The sequence below is a fragment of the Podarcis vaucheri genome (assembly GCF_965113315.1).
Source record: "Podarcis vaucheri genome assembly, chromosome: 5".
Taxonomy (NCBI): Eukaryota; Metazoa; Chordata; class Lepidosauria; order Squamata; family Lacertidae; genus Podarcis; species Podarcis vaucheri.
The window spans coordinates 23,219,649-23,238,847 of NC_138763.1; the positions used below are offsets into that span (position 1 = coordinate 23,219,649).

Consider the following 19,199-nt stretch of genomic DNA (forward strand, 5'->3'; position numbering starts at 1 on the left):
TCCCCTCAATACTGGCTACCACAATGCATTCTCTGTGGAGCTGCCCTTGACCTTAGTCTGGAAACTACAGTTAGTGCATCATGCTGCTGTGAGGTTGCCATCTAGAGCTAGCCATCCTCAACATATATGTGGAAGCAGCTGCATTGGCTGCCCATATGCCACCAAGTGAGGTGCGGGGACTTGTTTAGAAAGTCCTAAACAACTTGGGAGACTACTTGAGAGAAAGTATCTCCCCTTATCATCCAGCCTGGCCACTACACTCCATGACAGAGGACCTTCAGGTGGTACCAAGAGATCCTTTGATTTGCCTTGCATCTCCTAGTAGCAGGGCTTTCAGAGTTGTGGCCCCTTTGAGGTGTAATTCATTATCAGTTGGGATAAGGCATGCTCCAACAACCTTCTCTTTTAGATGCGTGCTCAAGGCCTTTTAATTTCAGGCTTTAGTGAATGAATTGTTAAAATCACTGTCTGCTGATCATCTTCTAGTGTTGCAGTGTTATTTTAACCTTTATTTACTGTGTATTTTATACTTAAATTTGGTTTTCTGTACACCACTCTGATATATTCTAATGTGAGCAGCTGTCTTTTAAAATAAGTAAAATAAATAAGGAATGGGTGCCAACTGATGAGAGTGTTGGAGGAAGGCAAAGGGTTCCTCTTTTCTTGGACCATGAATGGGTGCAGATTTAGCCTCCACTAAATCTTCACCCCTCAGCCAACAGTCTCTGTAGTAGAGACTGCCGCCTCCCTTACCACCCTTGATTATTGCTACTTCTAATGGCTTATTGTGTAGAAGAGCTGGATAAGTGTAAACCATCACAGTGCCCCCCAAATTACTCAAAAACTACTTGTAGATGTCCCCCCAGAATATAAAGACTCTAGACTAATTATGAGGACCTCTAACTACAGGGACCACTGCTCTTTATCCTTATGTCCCATCACCAAGCACCAATATGTCTTCAGACCCTCGACCATCAAGATAATTCTCTAAGATCTGGGCTGCTTGCTATGACAATAATCATCTACCTCTGGAAAGCACAAGTATTCCCAGTAATGCTAAACTAGTATTTGTTAACTAGTGCAATGTTTTTGAGAAGGAAAGTGATTTCACCTTGAGCTTGATCATACTCAACGAGAGCCTTCTTCCAGAGCAAGGGTGGCTAATGACCATTTTGAGGGCAACTTTGAGGAAACTGTAGCTCAAGGGTAGAGCATCCGCCTTGCATGGAGATGGCCCCTGGTTAAACCACCAGCATCTCCAGGTAGGGTTCTGAAACCCTGGACAGCCACTACCAGTCATTGTAGCCAACGCTGAGCTAGATGGACCAATGAATCTAACTCAGTGTAAGGAAACTTCCTATGTTTGTATTTGCCTGCCAAGCAATATTCTCTCCCACCCAGCCCTTGGCAATTTTGGGGGCAGTGACAAAAAGGAAAACAATGAACATATACATAGTGCTGAAGTGGATGAATTGCCCTCTCCCTGGTCACCAGGTGGATCATTTGATGAATGGAGAGGGGAGTGATGATAACCATCCCCAGTTGATCTCCATGGATTAGTTAAGGTGTGTGCATCTGCACCTGTCTGTGTGCCTACATGTGTGAATGTGCATCCTGTGTGTATGCATGAATTTGCAAGTGTGCATGCAAGTGTATGGGGTGGCCACACCCACTGCTGGCAAGCATATCCTGGAAGTTTGGTGACTGCCTCAATTAGACCAACCAACCCCCCCCCCCAATAGGTTAGCCACCCCGTCCTGTGACTGCTAATAATGATCAGTTCCCTAGCTCTATTTGCTAAGCAAGACTCCAGCTGCAATCTTACTCATGACTTACTTGGGAGTAAACTCCACTGAACAGAGTGGGATTTAGTCCTGATCAAGCAACACATAAGATTGTACTATCTGAGTGACTTTCCCAAAGCCACCCAATGAATCCGGCAATTTAAAGCCATGTCTCTTGGGTTCAACTCCAACACTATCCACTGCATGACATCAGAAAACTCTGTGGGTTGTTCAATGACTAAGTCACAACTCTGCTCATAAGAGAGCCTATGAACGCCACCATCTCTCCCCCTTATTTTTTGGAAAACAAGCCATTCTGACATCAAATGTCGTATGCTGGAAAGGAGGCATTAAAAAAAAAGAAGTGCAAGATTAATTGCAATTGATTGATTGGCCAAGCAAAACAAAACAAAACCACATAAAACTTCAGTCTGCAAAGTTTCATTTGTGACAGTCTTCAGTTCGCTCTCCTTTCTACTTTGCAGAGGAGATGATTTGGGATAACAGATGATATTTTATAGGGACAAGCATGTTGCTTTGCCTGCATTTCACAAAAAGCAAACCCTTCCCTGTCCTTAGACAGCAAGTCACTTACAGGCCTATGAGTGATAATTAGAGCACCAAAGACCATCTAACTTAGTTTAACAGGCGCTGCTGTTTTGCATCAACCAGCAAGTGCCTTGAGAGGCAAGCTTTTTCCCAAACAGAGCCTGGAGTGTCATCTATTAATTCCAAGTCCTAAATGCAAGTAAGGAAAAAGGCAAAACATCCCATGCAATGCTGCTCCCCTGAATACTCGGTAGAATTCAAATAAACCAGAAAACCCAGAATACAGAATATAGGGGACTCTGCAAAAAAAAGAGAGAGAGAAAGACTGAAACCTAGGTAGGACTGGAGTGACTTTCTAAAGGCGTCAAACTTTCCTTGCTGCATCCATTTCTTGGACTCTAGAAATTTGCTGGTGGGGTTTATGCATAGATTTCCTGGTTGGTTAGCAGACAATCTCTCGCAACGTGGGGGGTGGGGTGGGGAGTGAGAGAGGTCACTGAAACAGTGTGAATAAAGAGTTTTCCCATACCTATATTTCATGCCCGTCTGCTTTGCAGTGGACTCTTTTAAGGAAATGTGGTGCTGAGGGGTAAAGGTCCCAAGACTGCGAGCGATAATCGCCACCGTCCGGAATTTCGCCCGGGCTGCATTGACTGAGTTCGGGGTGGTGGTGTTCTGTTTGCTGATAAGTCGGTCTTCCCCATTCCGGTTCTTGAGGTTGTGCTCCGTGCACGCGATGGAGACTTGCATTGCGCTCTCGCCGAGCCCTCCTTGACAGAAGAGAGAAGACCCCTTTCGGATGGCAGAGCGCGACTGCGGCGCGCCGAAGGGGCCGGTCCCTCACAATGCAGCTGCAGGAGACTTCAGAGGGGCGCTCTCCAACTTCGGGCTCTGCTGCAGGACGGAGGCGACCCGAGGCGCTGTCCCCCTCGCGAGTGCTGAACTTGCTAGAAAGCCAGAAACACCAAACGAACTGGCAACGCCGCGCGTCTTGATCGATCCTCCACACTTTGCAAGGATTCCTTCTCCTCGCTTGGATCCGGCTCTTAAATCGCCCCCTCCATTTGCTCTGTGGCTTTCAGAAACCTCGAGCCTGCATCGTCTTCACCGCAAACCCCAAGCAGCAGCATGGGGGCTGCTTCAATGCTGGCTTGACTCCGCTTGCTGGATCGAAATCAATGCAGGCGCGTACTGCAAAGATGCGTCTGCAACACCCGGTGGACCATGGAAATGCTGAAGGCGCAAAGCTCAGGAGCCACCAAGGAGCACCGGATCACGGGGCAGGTCTCCGCAGACCCAGGATATCTATCTGAGCCTTGGTCGGCTCCTGCAAAAAAGCCTCTTCGGGATTCCCTTGTCTTTTCCCCCACCCCCTGACAGCGAGGTGAAGCTGCACTGGATGAACCCGGCGCTGCAGCTGTGAAGCTGAACATGCAGCGCTCCCTTTAAGAAGCTGGCAGAAAGCGGGAGAGGGTGGCTGGCTGGCTGGCTCCCTTTGTGTGCAGCAGCAAGCCAGGCACTTGCAATGGGTCGGGCTGCCCGGATAACTGGCAGCGCAGCTGAACGGAGAGGAGGTACCCCCCGCCCCCCACAATCACGCTGACTGCGCCCAGCGATGCTCCAGCATGCTGTAGCGTCTCGAAGTATGTTGGGAGGGGAAAGGAATTACTATTCCAGGGCACGCTGCCGAATTAACTCCTTAATCCCTCTCATCTGCCATGCTTAAAGCCCCCTCTGCCTTCGCAATCCGTCCCTTGCCAGGAGGGCCAGGGGTTAATCTCCTCTCCTCACAAAACAGGTCCCTGGCTAAAATAGATACCCTGTGGCACGCCCTTTGATCCCCGTCACACAACTCGCTGCAAAATCAGATTATCCCCAAGGACTGGGACAAAGGGAGGGATGCGTGCCGAGGCGCAGGGCGGTGCGAGTGCAGGCGAGAGCGTTCAGACATCCGTCATGCGCTGGATTGCTGGTGCTTAGATGCCCGCCCGCCCGCCCACCCCCACCCCCCATTGCTTAGGGTGACACTTTTGGCAGGCCACAACATCTGCTCCCCACCAAAGGGAATAAAACCCCACGTCCCCAAACGCCTGCTGTTATGTGTAAAAAGGTTTGATCCTGCACATGTCAGTAGCTGGTCAAAGGCAGAGAGCAGCCATGTGTACAGAAGCTTCAGTCTTAATGAGCTGGAGGTTCGTTGTGGCCATTGGGCCACAGTCTCTGTCTCAACCTCTTAGCTCTCCATCTGTGAAATGGGAGCAAGAGCAGCCTGTTTTATGGAAAGAGCTGAGCTGCCAGTCCGTCTGCTTGACTTTGATTACCCCTTTTAATTGGTTTTTTACATATATATATAAATGTAAACAATTTAAAGACTAATAAATTGAATTAATTAACTAATAATTCTGCACCATGCTGGAACTGGGCCTTCTATGTGGTGGCACCTACTCTTGGCAACTCCCTCCACTTGCACATCAGACAAGCACCTCCTCTATTGTCTTTCTGTGTCTGCTAAGTACATTTTGCTAAAGCCTTCTTTATCCCAGTTGGTGTCTGTCTTGGATTTGCATTGACTTTAGGTACAGTATGTGCTGTTGCTTTAAGCTGTTTTTTATACAGGTAACTCATAACTTAGGTGCATTTAACTTGTGTGCATTGTGTGCTTTGACAAATATTTTTAAAGGGGGCAAAGAGGGGGCAGGCATCAGGTTGGTGGTAGAAATTTTGGCAATTCCACCCGCCATTGCACCCAATGTGTTTTGACTTTATGCAATTTTGGCTTTAAGCAATGTAACCTGTCCGTAAGTTGAGAGTTGCTGTATATATGTTGTGTGTGTGTGTGTGTGTGTGTGTGTTATTATATTGTATATTGTAAATTGCTTTGGGATGCTTCATGGGAAGTGATTGATAAATGAAATAAATGAAATAACAACAACAACAATAGTAATTTTTTGAATTAGTGTTGTCTTTTCATTGTGGTCCACCACACACACACACACACACACACGCATGCCGGTTGTGTTCCAGGTCATCTTGCATGTTGTTGAAATACATCTAAGTCCTTCCCATCCTGTTCCACCCTCGTCTCACTCCACCACCTTCCAGGGCCAAAAACAGCATGCACATTGATGGTCATGCGCCAATCAAACACATGTAAAAAGGTTGCCACCTGTATGGTGCTTGGACACATAGCTTGAAATTCTCATGCACATTCAGGCTTGGTTCTCCTATCACATTTTAAGATGTTCAATGACAGAGAAACAGTTCCTGAAACAATTGCTGAAGTTGGCGTGGCAAGGTTTTTATTATTATTTTATTATTTCTTGAATTTGTCAGTCACTTTATGTTTATCTTACAGCCAACTCTGGACTCTGGCATCTCTGAGATGTTCTGCAGGGATGGGACAGTTGTGCTCTTTATTCCAAAGAACAGTGTCAACAACTCTGTTGCCCTCTAGGAACCTAGACTCCAATTTGCTTGAATTTGTCTATCAAAAAAATGCATTCCCTCAGGGGCCTGGAGCAAAGCAAGCCTTGTCTTGGGACTCAGCTATACAGCTGCAAATAAAACATTTTAAGTGTGTTGTAAATTGCATTACAGTATAGAAATGTGACACTAGCTGGCGGTGGTGAGCTATGGCAAATTCAATATATTTTTCAAAACGTTTTTTTAAAAAGCATTTTCACAACTTTTTTTATATGTCTCTAGACTCCACCTTGGTTCCATCACAAGCTGAAGTACTCAAAATAAGGGAGAAGTTGCCCTTCACCAGTGTTCTGTGTCAGAACTTTAGTCACTCTCCTAAAATGCAAATGAAAAAGGGGTTTGGGGTGGGGTTTTTTAAGTGTGTGTGTGAGTGAGCATAACTAAGACTTTCTAAGCCGCTCTGCATTTAAAATAGGCTGCATCTAAAATATCTCAAAGCTGACAGGACATTTTTTGTCACAGCGAAGTGTTCAGAATAAGGATTTGCGACTGTGACACTATACTCAAATACATGAAATGGCCAGTCAAGCGAAGGCCTTTGCTACCATCAGTCATCTGGCAATGCTGCAGAGCAGCTCTTGAAAATACCCACCAGCTTAGCTAGGTAAGTACAAGTGGGGTAGTTGACTGCTGAAAAATCAGAAGACCATGGAAGGGAGGGCTGACAAGCATTGGGAGGAACAAAAAACTAGGAAAGCACCTCCAAATGGGTGCTTTTTTATTTTTGGGAGGGTGGGAAGGTGTATTCTGCAACATGCCATTGACACATGAATAGTACATTAGATGTGGATTTATAGTGGGCAGTTCACACTTCGTTTTACTTTATTACAGTTGATCTGCGATGCTTCCTGAATGATACTACTAGATTGCCATCTAGAGGGGCACTCTTGTAGTAAAGTGCAACAAAAGCGAGACGGAAAGTAAACACCCCGGAACATTTGCAGCATAAAAGGTTAGACCATTTCAACAGTAAAGTATGGGGAGTGCACTGAAAGGAAGCAAAGCAGTATAGTTCTTCCTATCACCACCTTGAAAGGGTTGCAGGCTCAAAGAATATTGAAAGAAGGAGTATATATTTCTGCCCTGGTACCACCAGGAACACAAATCAAGATGAATGCACAATAATTGGGATATCTGTAGAGGCCCCTAGACAGTCTGGAGTGCAAAAAGAAGAAGCTCCCATCATTTCAGAGTTACTGAAATCGGTGTGTGTCCTCTGATGTTTTGAAAAATATATAAAAATGCTACGTCAACTTTCTCCCTGAAAGTTTATAGTCCTTAAGCCTATGGCAGCATGTGAGCAAGATCTAGAGACATTTTTTGAAGCGGGGGGGGGGTGTGTGGAGTCAGGGTGGCATACAACTAAATGTTACTCAGAGATGACTCACCCAAATTAATGAATTGAACTTACCCATAACCATTAATTTCAATGGGTCTACTCTGAGTAAAATTAGTTGAATGCCACTTTACATGCCAGGGGAAGAAAAAAAAAATGCAGCCTGTGTCTATTACAATCAGATTTGCATTTCATATAATTTATCTTGTTTCTCCCAAAAATGAAAATGCTACTCTGGCCTTGAAAATTTCATCAGACACTGCTCACATGCTGTCATAGCCTTAAGCACCAGAAGCTCCCTTTTTGAAAAAATTAAGAAGAAGAAAACATACTCAATGCCAATTTCTGTGCTTTTTAGCTGCACTTGTGTAGAGTAATCAGCAAACCAAAGGGACTGGCTCAGATATTACGCTGCTAAATATCCTGGCATCTTCTTAAAATGTCACTGCTAGAGTTACGGCACACAGGCATTCCATTTTTAGAAGCACAAAGGATACTTGCATCTGCAATGCCCTGTATTCAGAAGTCTATTGCAACAGAATCTGGTTTGAGACAGGGGTCAGCAAACTTTTTCAGCAGGAGGCCGGTCCACTGTCCCTCAGACCTTGTGGAGGGTCAGACTATATTTTTTTGGGGGGGGGATGAACAAATTCCTATGCCCCACAAATAACCCAGAGATGCATTTTAAATAAAAGCACACATTCTACTCATGTAAAAACACGCTGATTCCCGGACCGTCCACGGGCCGGATTTAGAAGGCGATTGGGCCGGATCTGGCCCACGGGCCTTAGTTTGCCTACCGCTGGTTTGAGACCAGACATGCTCCAAGAGTGAAGCAGTAACAGTGCACTCCACTTAAACACAAAATGAGTTTATCGAGTATGAAAGATGGACAGCATCTATATAACACACCCTGCAACTGAGAGATAGCAGGCGCCACAGCCATTGCATAAGTGTAAAGTTTTCACCAACATATGTGCATGCCTTTAAAGCAACGCAAAATCCATTGCTACAGATAAACAGGTTTAATCCCTCTTCCTCAAACAGGCTCACAAACTTCTCACATGTAAAAAAAAACAAAAACTTTTAGCCAAGTTCACCAGACTAAGAACATCTTAAGATAAATAGGAATCCTTGGCTGCCAACACTCACGGCTCCTTGTCCTTCCCCAGGAATGGAGGACAAATTCAGTTTTGTTTCCATTTGAATGATGAACTACCTAAGTCACACTCCTTGAATCAAAATGCAAAGCAAAAAACCCCCCAAAAACCCAGCTGTCCTTCAACATTCACTCGTCTCCAAATTTTGTGGGGTAGTTCTCCAAACCAAATAATAAGTAGTAAACACATATCTTGGTATGTGGGTGGGTGGGTGGAAATGCATCTATTAGTAAAAAAAACCATACAAAAATGCATTACATTATGGAGTGTGACTTGCAAAAATGTGCGTATTATTTATTTATTTTACTTACATATTGCATTTATAACCTGCCTTTTCCTCCAAGGAGCTCGAGGTGGCATACAAGGTTTCCCCGCTCCCCATTTTATCCTCACAACAATCTAGTGAGGTAAGTTAGTCAAAACCACATGTAAAAATATGTTTATTAGGAAAAATCTGAACAAAAATTCTGATGAATTTTCATGATTTTTAACGACAACAACACATTTCTGCAGAATTGTGGAGAACTCAATTGGGGGAAAAATGATAAAATCAAAGAACTGAATCTGGCCATCTAAATTTTTGCCTTTTTGGATTGTTTTACGACCCCAAGCTATATCCCAATATATATTTGAAGTAGTAGTAAAATGTCCCTCAACTAAACCTAGGGTGTGGAGTCGGGAGAAGTCTGCTTCTGTGGATCATTTTTTGTTTGAAAAATACTATGGAGAATGTTTCTCCCAATAAGTTCTTAACAATGCCTTGGACACATAAGCATTGCAGGGGCAAAAATCAATGTATTTCGTGGGATATTTCTTGTCTCAAGCTTTTCTTTCTTTTGTTCTCAATTTAAAAAACTTCTGAGCCTTTAAATTTCCACCAATGAGCCATTTGTTGTTGGAAAAATCTTCCCTAAACACATGCTAGTTGGAACAAAACACACACACAGTCCTCAACAGTAAAAATCAAGAGACCATGGGATATTTTCTGTACCAGAAAGAAAAATGTAAAGAGCATATAAACATAAATAATTATATCTGTATGCTGTCATTCCACAGTTCAACCCACACTCAAAGGTGGCTTGCATCCAGAAAAAAAGTGCATAACTACAACATAACAAAAGTAGTTATGAACAATAAATAAAACGTAAAAAATATGCAACCAAACTGAACAATTTCCGCATAAATAACAGGAAGATCTAAAAAAAGAGATACAAAAAACCAACAGTCAATAACTCCACCCCAAACAACACCCTATCAAGTGCTGAAACAGCAAGTATCTGAAATTTGGCATCAATGTTTCCTACAGTGCAGTCCTTGAAGGACTATGTCATAGGTCTACTTTTGAGTAACTTCTGCAATGAGCAGTGCACCTGTAAGCTGCCAAGAGTGGCTGGGGAAACCCAGCCAGATGGATGGGGTATAAATAAAATAATATTAATAATAGATATTATTATTATCAGGGTGCAAAACCGCAGTGCCAAAGGTCCGAGATAACAAGCACTATGTGTTAAAAACAAAGCAAGATGTCAAAGCAAGTTGCTGAAGACACAAAGAGCTTGTCCCCAGCTGGAGATTCACGTGTCCAGGTTCATCTTAAGACTTTTAAAAATTCTTCTTTTACCTTTTTTTGCCTAAGGACCCCCAAAGCTGCCTCTGAGGCCCCCCCCCTGACATTGGGCACAAAGGCATTTAAATGTCATTCATTATATAAAAAGCCACTTATGCATTAAATAGCAAATGCAGAAATCTGCATCCGTAAGTTCCGTAACTATATATATCCCCCTGTGTTCTTCATTCCATTTCTCCGTCCTGCAACTGCTACAATTATGTATCTTTTGTTATGCATGATGCTTTGCTTATCGCACTGAAGACAGTAAGGCGCAGAGTTGAAAAGAAGAGAGGAGGCAGTGGAAAATCCAGATGCAAGGCTAATTGGAACAGTCGCAGCACAAGTGGTCCATGGTGCCAGATGGAAACATCATTTTCCCTTTAGAGCCGAGGATGCAGAGGATGGATAATTCCTTAAACCACTTTCCTGATTAGAACCCCAGAGTCCATCTTTCCTGTAGGTATGCCTCAGCCATAGAGCTAAGGAAGGCTAGAGTCACACACAATTTTCTAAACTGAAAAAAAAAACACTGTATTGTTATAGATTTGAGGTACCAGAGTCTATTAGTGAATAGCAGAAATTAATAAACAGCAGTATTTAGATATTTGGGGTATAAGGGGGAAATACAAGGTGCCGAGGACTTTCTGGTTTGCATCGCCGCAAACACAAAAGTGACACAAAAAGGGGCAAAAATAGTGTGGAAATAGCATCTAGAAATCCCACAAGGCTTTGCAAATGCAATCCCAGGAGTCTTTGCACAGACCTTTGAGACCTGTGTAGAGTTGAAGTTTGAACAAGGGTTTAGAGGGAGCAATTGTGGTGGAGTTGGGTGGATTTTTTGGGGTTTTTTAAAGGGTTATATAAGGGTTTCCAGAGGTTTAGAGGCTTTTTCAATGGTGTTCCCAATACAGTGGTACCTCAGGTTACAGACGCTTCAGGTTACATACGCTTCAGGCTCCGCTAACCCAGAAATAGTACCTTGGGTTAAGAACTTTGCTTCAGGATGAGAACAAAAATCGTGCGGCAGCAGCGGGAGGTTAGCTAAAGTGGTACATCAGGTTAAGAACAGTTTCAGGTTAAGAACGGACCTCCAGAATGAATTAAATTCTTAACCCGAGGTACCACTGTATACACAATTTCACTTAAATGCATGATGCTTTGGAACGTAACCCAGGCATAAATGGGGAGTTGGCTGTACTAGGCCATTAAGGGCCCTTGACAATGCAATGGAACTGTCCTTTCATGCTGCTCAGCAAAGTGGACAGAGAGAGGGGATCAGGAAAAGGTTGCCAGGGTAACTGGGTGTGATGTCACAGGAAGATTTTGAGCTTTTTGCACCAGGCTTGGAAGAGCTGGGGCTGAAGGGAATGGGCTGTGTCATGCAAGGAAGAAGTGTTGGGAAGAAGAAGAACAACAACAAAGGAGAGGACCATCTTGGCTGCTGGCTGAAAAGGCAGAAACCTAGAGGCTGAGGAACATGGCTGGCTGCTCTAGACTCAAGCAGCAGAGAGGGACTTTCTTGAGATGACCATGGTGCAAGATCTGCAACTCCTTCAATCTACACTCAGGTTGTATATTTGTGAATAAACCATATATCTTAAAGTCACTACAGTCTCAACGGAAACATGACCCTGGGTGAGCACCGCTCTGCAGAGATTGAGGGCTGGCGTGCCACCTTTGTAACAACATTATGGGAGGGAGGACCATGATGCAAAGCAGGGGGAGGGCACTCTGCCCTGTAACCATATGGTGTAAGCCCTACTTGTTTTTGTTGGGATACTGCCAGGGAGACAAAAGCCACGTCGATTCCAGACGTGTATCGACCTCTGTAGACACGCAGTATCATTCAATTAGCAACACGAGCTCCAGAAATAGCTTGCCACATTCCAGAGCTGGTGCACGCTCTATCAGCAGATAATGCACAGCGAAAGATGCACGCAGGAGAGCATTATTTACAATTTTATTCAGCGTTGGTCAGAACAAAGAAAACATGACTGCCTGCTTCGGTGTCTCAGGCACAGAGAGAGAAAACAAAAGCATAGACAAAATATAAACTTCCTGTGAACAGGAAATACGCAGACTCTGTGACTCACAAAGCCTGCTCCCTTTTAAGGTGGAACGGAAATATCCTAACAGTTTTTTTTACTTAAGTGGCTGCCCTGAATTTGACAACAGAGGTGCCAGGCAGCTTGTATTGGAAGTGGGATTTGACTAGCATCATCAATGCTCACTAGGTCAACCTCTCATTGTGATTCTGTTTGATTTGGCTGTAGTTTCAATTCCCTCCAGACCTCTTGAGTTACGCACATAGGGGTCAGTATTGCTGTTGCTGTTCCTCTCACCCAGGTCTTAATATTGACCACTAATGAGACTGATATTCAGGGACTGAAGGAGAAGCAAGCCTACCTCCTTTAGTAGCATCCTCAGCAAGCGGCCATACAGAATGACTTTGGCTACTCTAGTTGCAGAGGCTAATCAGGCTGGCATGGGACAGAGGATACGGTATGAAGAAACTTTCCAGCTTTGAATGGTTGCAGATGCCCTTCTGTCATTACCTACGCAGATGGCTTCTTAAAGAAACCCATCAAATCACAGCTGTTGAAAATGTTAGAGGAATGTTGTGGCGCTGCTACGAGCAACCTACTCTGAAGAGTTGGCAACACACAGCTTGCTTGGTAGATAGATGGCACAGCTGCGATTCAGAGTCACGCTGAATGGTGAAAGAACACTTTATGATTTAGCCAACTCTGCTCTACAGTCCATTGTTAGATCTCATACAAGATATTATGTGATTCCTTGGATTGACACTGTCACCATAGATATCAGCTTGTCAACCCAGAAGGGTTTCTTCAGCTGAGCTGAGGGAATCGTTGTGCTATCTACTCTACTCTGAAGTTCAGCAGAATGGGATGTCCCTATTTTCTTCGGAGAAACATTGGAGGGTATGTAATAGCATTAACAGTGCTGATGACAATAATAAAACTCTTCTTAACTATGCAGGTCCTATCAACGTTTAGGTAAGAGGGCTGCTATCTGCCATAGAACAATGTACCCCTTAGTGTGATAACAGCTGCTCTAGCAGAAGGCACCAAGGTAATGATATTGATGGGATGAGGACAGAAATAGGAAAGGCCTGAGCAAATCTGCAAGAGATGTTCAGGTGCCAACCTTGGTGCTGCTGAAGTTTACCCTTCTCCGTGGGTTGTGTGTTTGTAATCTGCCAGTTCCACTGGGCAGAGGGAAATGCATACCCAAATGGCCTCAGAGGAAAGGCCAGAATCCCACTGTGACTAATGCTGCCGCTGAGTTGCACAAGAGAACAGTAAATGGCTTGAAGAGATTACATCCCTCTCTGATTGCAAGCTGGAAGAAACAGTGTTTCCTCACACTATTTCCTGGAGCGTTGCCTAGGACGGCTCATTTAGTTCCGTCTCCTTGCATTCAAATGACTAGGCTTTCAGAATAAACGTGCTGCAATCCTTTATGGAGGGCAAACGGGCTGCTGTCAGCTCACTTCCTGCTCCTTTGATTGGTTATTCAGACTTACATGTACAAAGCACATTATCTGTGCACCAAACACAACTTGGCCTTTGGAGGGAACAGCCGTAGGATGTTAGCAAAGATCCCAGCTCCAGTCACTGGCATCTCCATATAGGACTGGGAAAGGAACACTGCTTAAAATCCTGGAGAGCCTCTGCCAGTCAGTGTAGACCAGAGCTTTCCAAACTGTGCATTGTGACACATTAGTGTGTTGGCTGCAGTGTGTAGGAGTGTCACGTGAACACTCCCCATGCTCCCCCTGGGACTGGAAAGGGAATAGTTTAACTTCCAGTTAGCTAGCAAAACTGAATTACTGTGTCACAAACTGATACATGTCTAAAAAGTGCATCACAAACATGAAAAGTTTGGAAAGCTCTTGTGTAGACAACAGTGAACTAGACGGAACAATGGTCTGACATTGTGTAAGGCAAGGAAATTTTGTCTTTTTAATTTTATTCTGGAATGACAAATTACAAGAGGTGTTAATCCCTTACATTTCATTAAGATAGATTTGACCTTTAGCTTTAAGACCATCCTTCACTATATTTTGTAATCTTATAAGCTGCCCTTGATTATATTTATTTGATTATATATATATTTTTTACTCTGAGTCAACAAAGAGCACTTAATTAAAATCGCCCAGATGTTTGACTCACATGATACAAAGGCAGTGCTTTCTCCATGGGGGACGCAGGAGTACGCATGCCCCTAAACATTTTGTGAATCTAAGTTTGGCCTCATTGAGGGGTAGTATTTCAATATGAGTAGGAAATTGATAGTACCCCTAAAAAACCCTCACTGTAAATAGGTAACCTGTAAAATGTGGTTAATTGTCAGTCAATAAGAAGTCCACAAACACCATTTGGATTTCAATCGGAATATAGCATGCTGCTTCGCACAGCAGTCAGCCCTGCAAATTTGGTTATTCTGAACTTGACATTCTGCGTGCAACTGAAATTTTTTTAATGAAGCACTTATTTTGAAGTATAACCTCATAATAATAATAATAATAATAATAATAATAATAATAATAATAATTTATTATTTATACCCCGCCCATCTGGCTGGGCCTCCCCAGCCACTCTGGGCGGCTTCCATAAAAACCAAAAATACAATAAAATATCACACGTTAAAAACTTCCCTGAACAGGGCTGCCTTAAGATGTCTCCTGAATGTCAGGTAGTTGTTTATTGCCTTGACATCTGCTGGAAGGGTGTTCCACAGGGCGGGCGCCACTACCGAGAAGGCCCTCTGCCTGGTTCCCTGTAGCTTTGCTTCTCGCAATGAGGGAACCGCCAGAAGGCCCTCGGCGCTGGACCTCAGCGTCCGGGCAGAATGATGGGGGTGGAGACGCTCCTTCAGGTATACTGGACCGAGGCCGTTTAGGGCTTTAAAGGTCAGCACCAACACTTTGAATTGTGCTCGGAAACGTACTGGGAGCCAATGCAGGTCTTTCAAGACCGGTGTTATATGGTCTCGGCGGCCGCTCCCAGTCACCAGTCTAGCTGCCGCATTCTGGATTAGTTGTAGTTTCCGAGTCACCTTCAAAGGTAGCCCCACGTAGAGTGCATTGCAGTAGTCCAAGCGGGAGATAACCAGAGCATGCACCACTCTGGCGAGACAGTCCGCAGGCAGATAGGGTCTCAGCCTACGTACCAGATGGAGCTGGTAAACAGCTGCCCTGGACACAGATTTGACCTGTGCCTCCATGGACAGCTGTGAGTCCAAAATGACTCCCAGGCTGCGCACCTGGTCCTTCAGGGGCACAGTTACCCCATTCAGGACCAGGGAATCCTCCACACCTGCCCGCCTCCTGTCCCCCCAAAACAGTACTTCTGTCTTGTCAGGATTCAACCTCAATCTGTTAGCCGCCATCCACCCTCCAACCGCCTCCAGACACTCACACAGGACCTTCACCGCCTTCACTGGTTCTGATTTAAAAGAGAGGTAGAGCTGGGTATCATCCGCATACTGATGAACACCCAGCCCAAACCTCCTGATGATCTCTCCCATATTATCTCTCATATTATCAGCAGTGCTATGTTAGCTGCAAATGATATGAAACAGCACATCTGAACAATTTTTTCTGACTGTTGTGGGAATTCTCTTCTGGCTTTAATTGAGATGACTGCATTTTGCATTGACAACCCTGGACAGGCATGCCAGTTTCCACCCAACACTGTGGGTGCCCGGCACATGTGTGTGATGTCACGTGTGTGTGTGACATCACACGTCGCTGCCACTGTGGGAGGGGCCAATGGAGCGGCCCACCACAGCTGCAACGTGTTGGGTTGCCCGGCCAGGCACCCACAGTAAAAATTTTGTGGGTCCCTCAGCAACCATGGCTCCCAAGAGATGACACCTATGACCCTGGATCTCTCTGGGCAGCACAATCCAGGAGCTATCTCTATCCAACTCTTCCAAAGCCCAGTCAACCTGGTCCTGGTTTCAGCAGAATCTGGTGCACAGCCTTAGCTGAAGTGGCAGTGTGCCATTCTCTGTACTATATTAGGCCCTACTGTACCAATCCACGGTTCTAAAAATGTTAAATCAGGCTCTCTGAAGTGGCACACTTTTAAAAGGCCAGCAAGTGCACTCCTCCCAGACATCTCTTAAAGGGCAGAAGCATAGCGCCAAGACAAGGTTGAAGCAGTGTACTCCCTGCTAACAGCTGCTTATTGCAGGTTGTAAATAAAAACAGAGTTTCCAAAACTCCTGTGAGACACCCCCTTGCACAGCCCAGGCAGCACAAGTAAGATTCAATAAAGCGAGTGTGTAAATTTGCATAACCTAACTTTTATGGTGGAAAAGGGTGCCTCCCGACTGTCACTGTTTTGTAGGGTGGATTCAAGCACATTCCAGCAGTGGCGTAGCGTGGGGGGTGCCAGGGGTGCCGGCCGCACCGGGCGCAACATTTTGGGGGGGGGCGCTCGCTGCCTCCGGAGTCGCCGAAGAGCCTCGGGCGCAGGCTGTAGCGGAGCCGCATGTCTCGCGGAACCGACGAGCTGTGCGCGCGCCCGGGCTGAAGGCGCCCGGCAGGCAGCGGCTCTCAGCGCTCGCCGCGGAGGACGCGCCAGGCAGCCCCTCCTCACAGCCCCGCCTCCGCCGGTGCTGCTGCAGCTGCTGGGCCGTTGCATTTTCCTCACCTCTCTGCCCCCCTCCTCCTCCGGGCAAGCGGCGTCGTTTGGGCGGCAGCGGGGGGCGCAAATTACTTGCCTTGCCCCGGGTTAGGGGGCGCAAATTACTTGCGTTGCCCCGGGTGCTGACAACTCACGCTACGGCGCTGCATTCCAGAACTTTAGGTTTGCACAGTTAAAGTTCTGTGCCGTCCTGGTGCAAAAAAAAATTGTACGTGCACTTTTTGCAGTTAGGAAAGTGATGAGGAAAATGCACTGAAAAAATGGAGTGAACAAGCAATTAAAGGGATGACATATAAATACCCCATAAGGAATTCAGGATGAATCCTTATTGTGATATAACCACCCTATAGACAAATCAGAATCAATGCTCAATGAAGACCGCAAGCAAAATAGGATGAAAGGTCAACTGGGAGTGTACAAAGGCATGGAATATTGTGATATTGATCATATATATTGGAATGATATGGTGTTATGGTCTGAATGGTCTCTCAAGGGTGTCCCTCCCCCCTTCCTGCAAAAGAGGCAAAAACTGGTTGGTCAAATTTAGCCTGGCAGACCCCCTTTTATAGAAAGGTCAGCACCAATGGCCCTAGAACGGTCTTTCCTTTGTATGGCTAAGGAAATGGCAGGAGAATTTATGCAAGGGGGCTTAGCTTCCCCCTCCCCCTCACAGCTACAGAAATGTGCTAATTTGATGGGGGAAATGAGCAGTTCAGAGTCAAACAGAGGCGTTGCAGATCAGAGAGCTTAAAAGGAGCTCTGGAAGCATATTTAGAGTGTGAGATCCACCCCCATGGGAGCAGTAAACTTTGGGTTATTAATCTGTGAATTGCCACCTAATCTCAACCAGTATATTTGTAAGGTCGTGGCCGACTCTGGGGTTGCGGTACTCATCTCGCTTTATTGGCCAAGGGAGCCGGTGTACAGCTTCCGGGTCATGTGGCCAGCATAACTAAGCTGCTTCTGGCAAACCAGAGCAGCGCACGGAAACGCCGTTTACATTACCGCCGGAGTGGTACCTATTTATATACTCACACTTTGATGTGCTTTCGAACTGCTAGGTTGGCAGAAGCAGGGATCGAGCAAGGGGAGCTCACCCCATCAAGGGGATTCGAACCGCCGACATCCTGATCAGCAAGCCCTAGGCTCTGTGGTTTAACCCACAGCGCCACCCGCGTCCCTAAGTATATTTGTAAATTAATGCAAATGCCAAAAACCCCACATAACCTGGCTTCGAAGGAAACCAAGCATCAAGGTAAGCCCTGGAAGACTTGAAACCTTGGCGCTCAGAGAATCAAAAGGACTATACATTTCTTTAAAATAAAATAAAAAATGCTGCACAGGCAAGACATATCCCATCACACATGGTATGATTTTTACAGGCATTGCATGTGACATTGTGGGGTCCCCTCCAAAAGCACAATCTTGTGTTCAAATTTAGCCTCAGGGAAATCTGGGCAAGAAGTCTTTCTTTTTGCGTTGCTGGCTCCAGTGACATCTCTAAATCCAACTTCTGTGAAGAGGAAGTTAGCAAGGATAAATAAATGTGTGCGTCAGTATTCAATCGGCTATGAGGAACGGCTAAGGGAGCTGGGCATGTTTAGCCTGGAGAAGAGGAAGTTAAGGGGTGATATGATAGCCATGTTCAAATATATAAAAGGATGTCATATAGAGGAGGGAGAAAGGTTGTTTTCTGCTGCTCCAGAGAAGCGGACACGGAGCAATGGATCCAAACTACAAGAAAGAAGATTCCACCTAAACATTAGGAAGAACTTCCTGACAGTAAGAGCTGTTCGACAGTGGAATTTGCTGCCAAGGAGTGTGGTGGAGTCTCCTACTTTGGAGGTCTTTAAGCAGAGGCTTGACAACCATATGTCAGGAGTGCTCTGATGATGTTTCCTGCTTGGCAGGGGGTTGGACTCGATGGCCCTTGTGGTCTCTTCCAACTCTATGATTCTATGATTCTAGGATCTGCTGGCATGTTCGTGCTGTGAACCTTCCATTTCATACTCAGCCAGTATATGATTATAAATAAAATTTTATATCATAAAAAACACTATTGGTCTCCAGTGATCTTCATTCCAAGGAAGCCAATCTGAAGGAATTTTTACTGGAACTCCTTAAACCTCTCCCCATTTAGAGACTGTGGTGTCAAAAATAAAAATAAAAATAAAAATACCAGTGAGGGAATTCTGCAAAAGATGGGGCTGGCTTCTCTTACTGTGCTTTCACAATTCATGCCTAGCTTATAAACAATCATTTTGGGCAGGAGTGGTGATAAATGAGGCTGTAACCATTTAGACAATGTAACTGGTATCTTTCATCATTAATAAGGAAAGGTTTTCAGAGGGTAGTTTAATGTGTGATGTATATTACACCAAATCATTATGATCTGGTTTATGTTGTACTTTCTGCAGTGATCAAGTTTTTCTTTTCAAATTATGTTTTTAATTAGTTTTAGGCATCTGCTACTCTTGACTGAGCTGGTATCCTTGAAACCAGAGTATTGGCTAAGCAACAGCAAAGGACATTGACTGATATTTCCTATATCAAACTTAATTAATTTTTATATAGGTTCATTACAATAACTGCTATTAT

At 44.9% G+C, this 19,199-nt stretch overlaps 1 protein-coding gene across 2 annotated transcripts in view; it reads right to left on the minus strand.

Moving 5' to 3' along the window:
• Positions 1-19,199, minus strand: part of KCNAB1 (potassium voltage-gated channel subfamily A regulatory beta subunit 1) — a 225,662-nt gene that overhangs the window by 184,323 nt on the left and 22,140 nt on the right. The window contains exon 1 of one of the 2 annotated variants that reach the window (XM_082224491.1): positions 2,863-4,312. The exons of the other annotated variant lie outside the window; for it this stretch is intronic. Within the exon in view, the coding sequence (XP_082080617.1) occupies positions 2,863-3,083 (221 nt within the window). The 5' untranslated portion in view covers positions 3,084-4,312. Of the gene's footprint in view, positions 1-2,862; positions 4,313-19,199 lie in introns of those variants that run through there. 2 annotated transcript variants of the gene reach the window in all.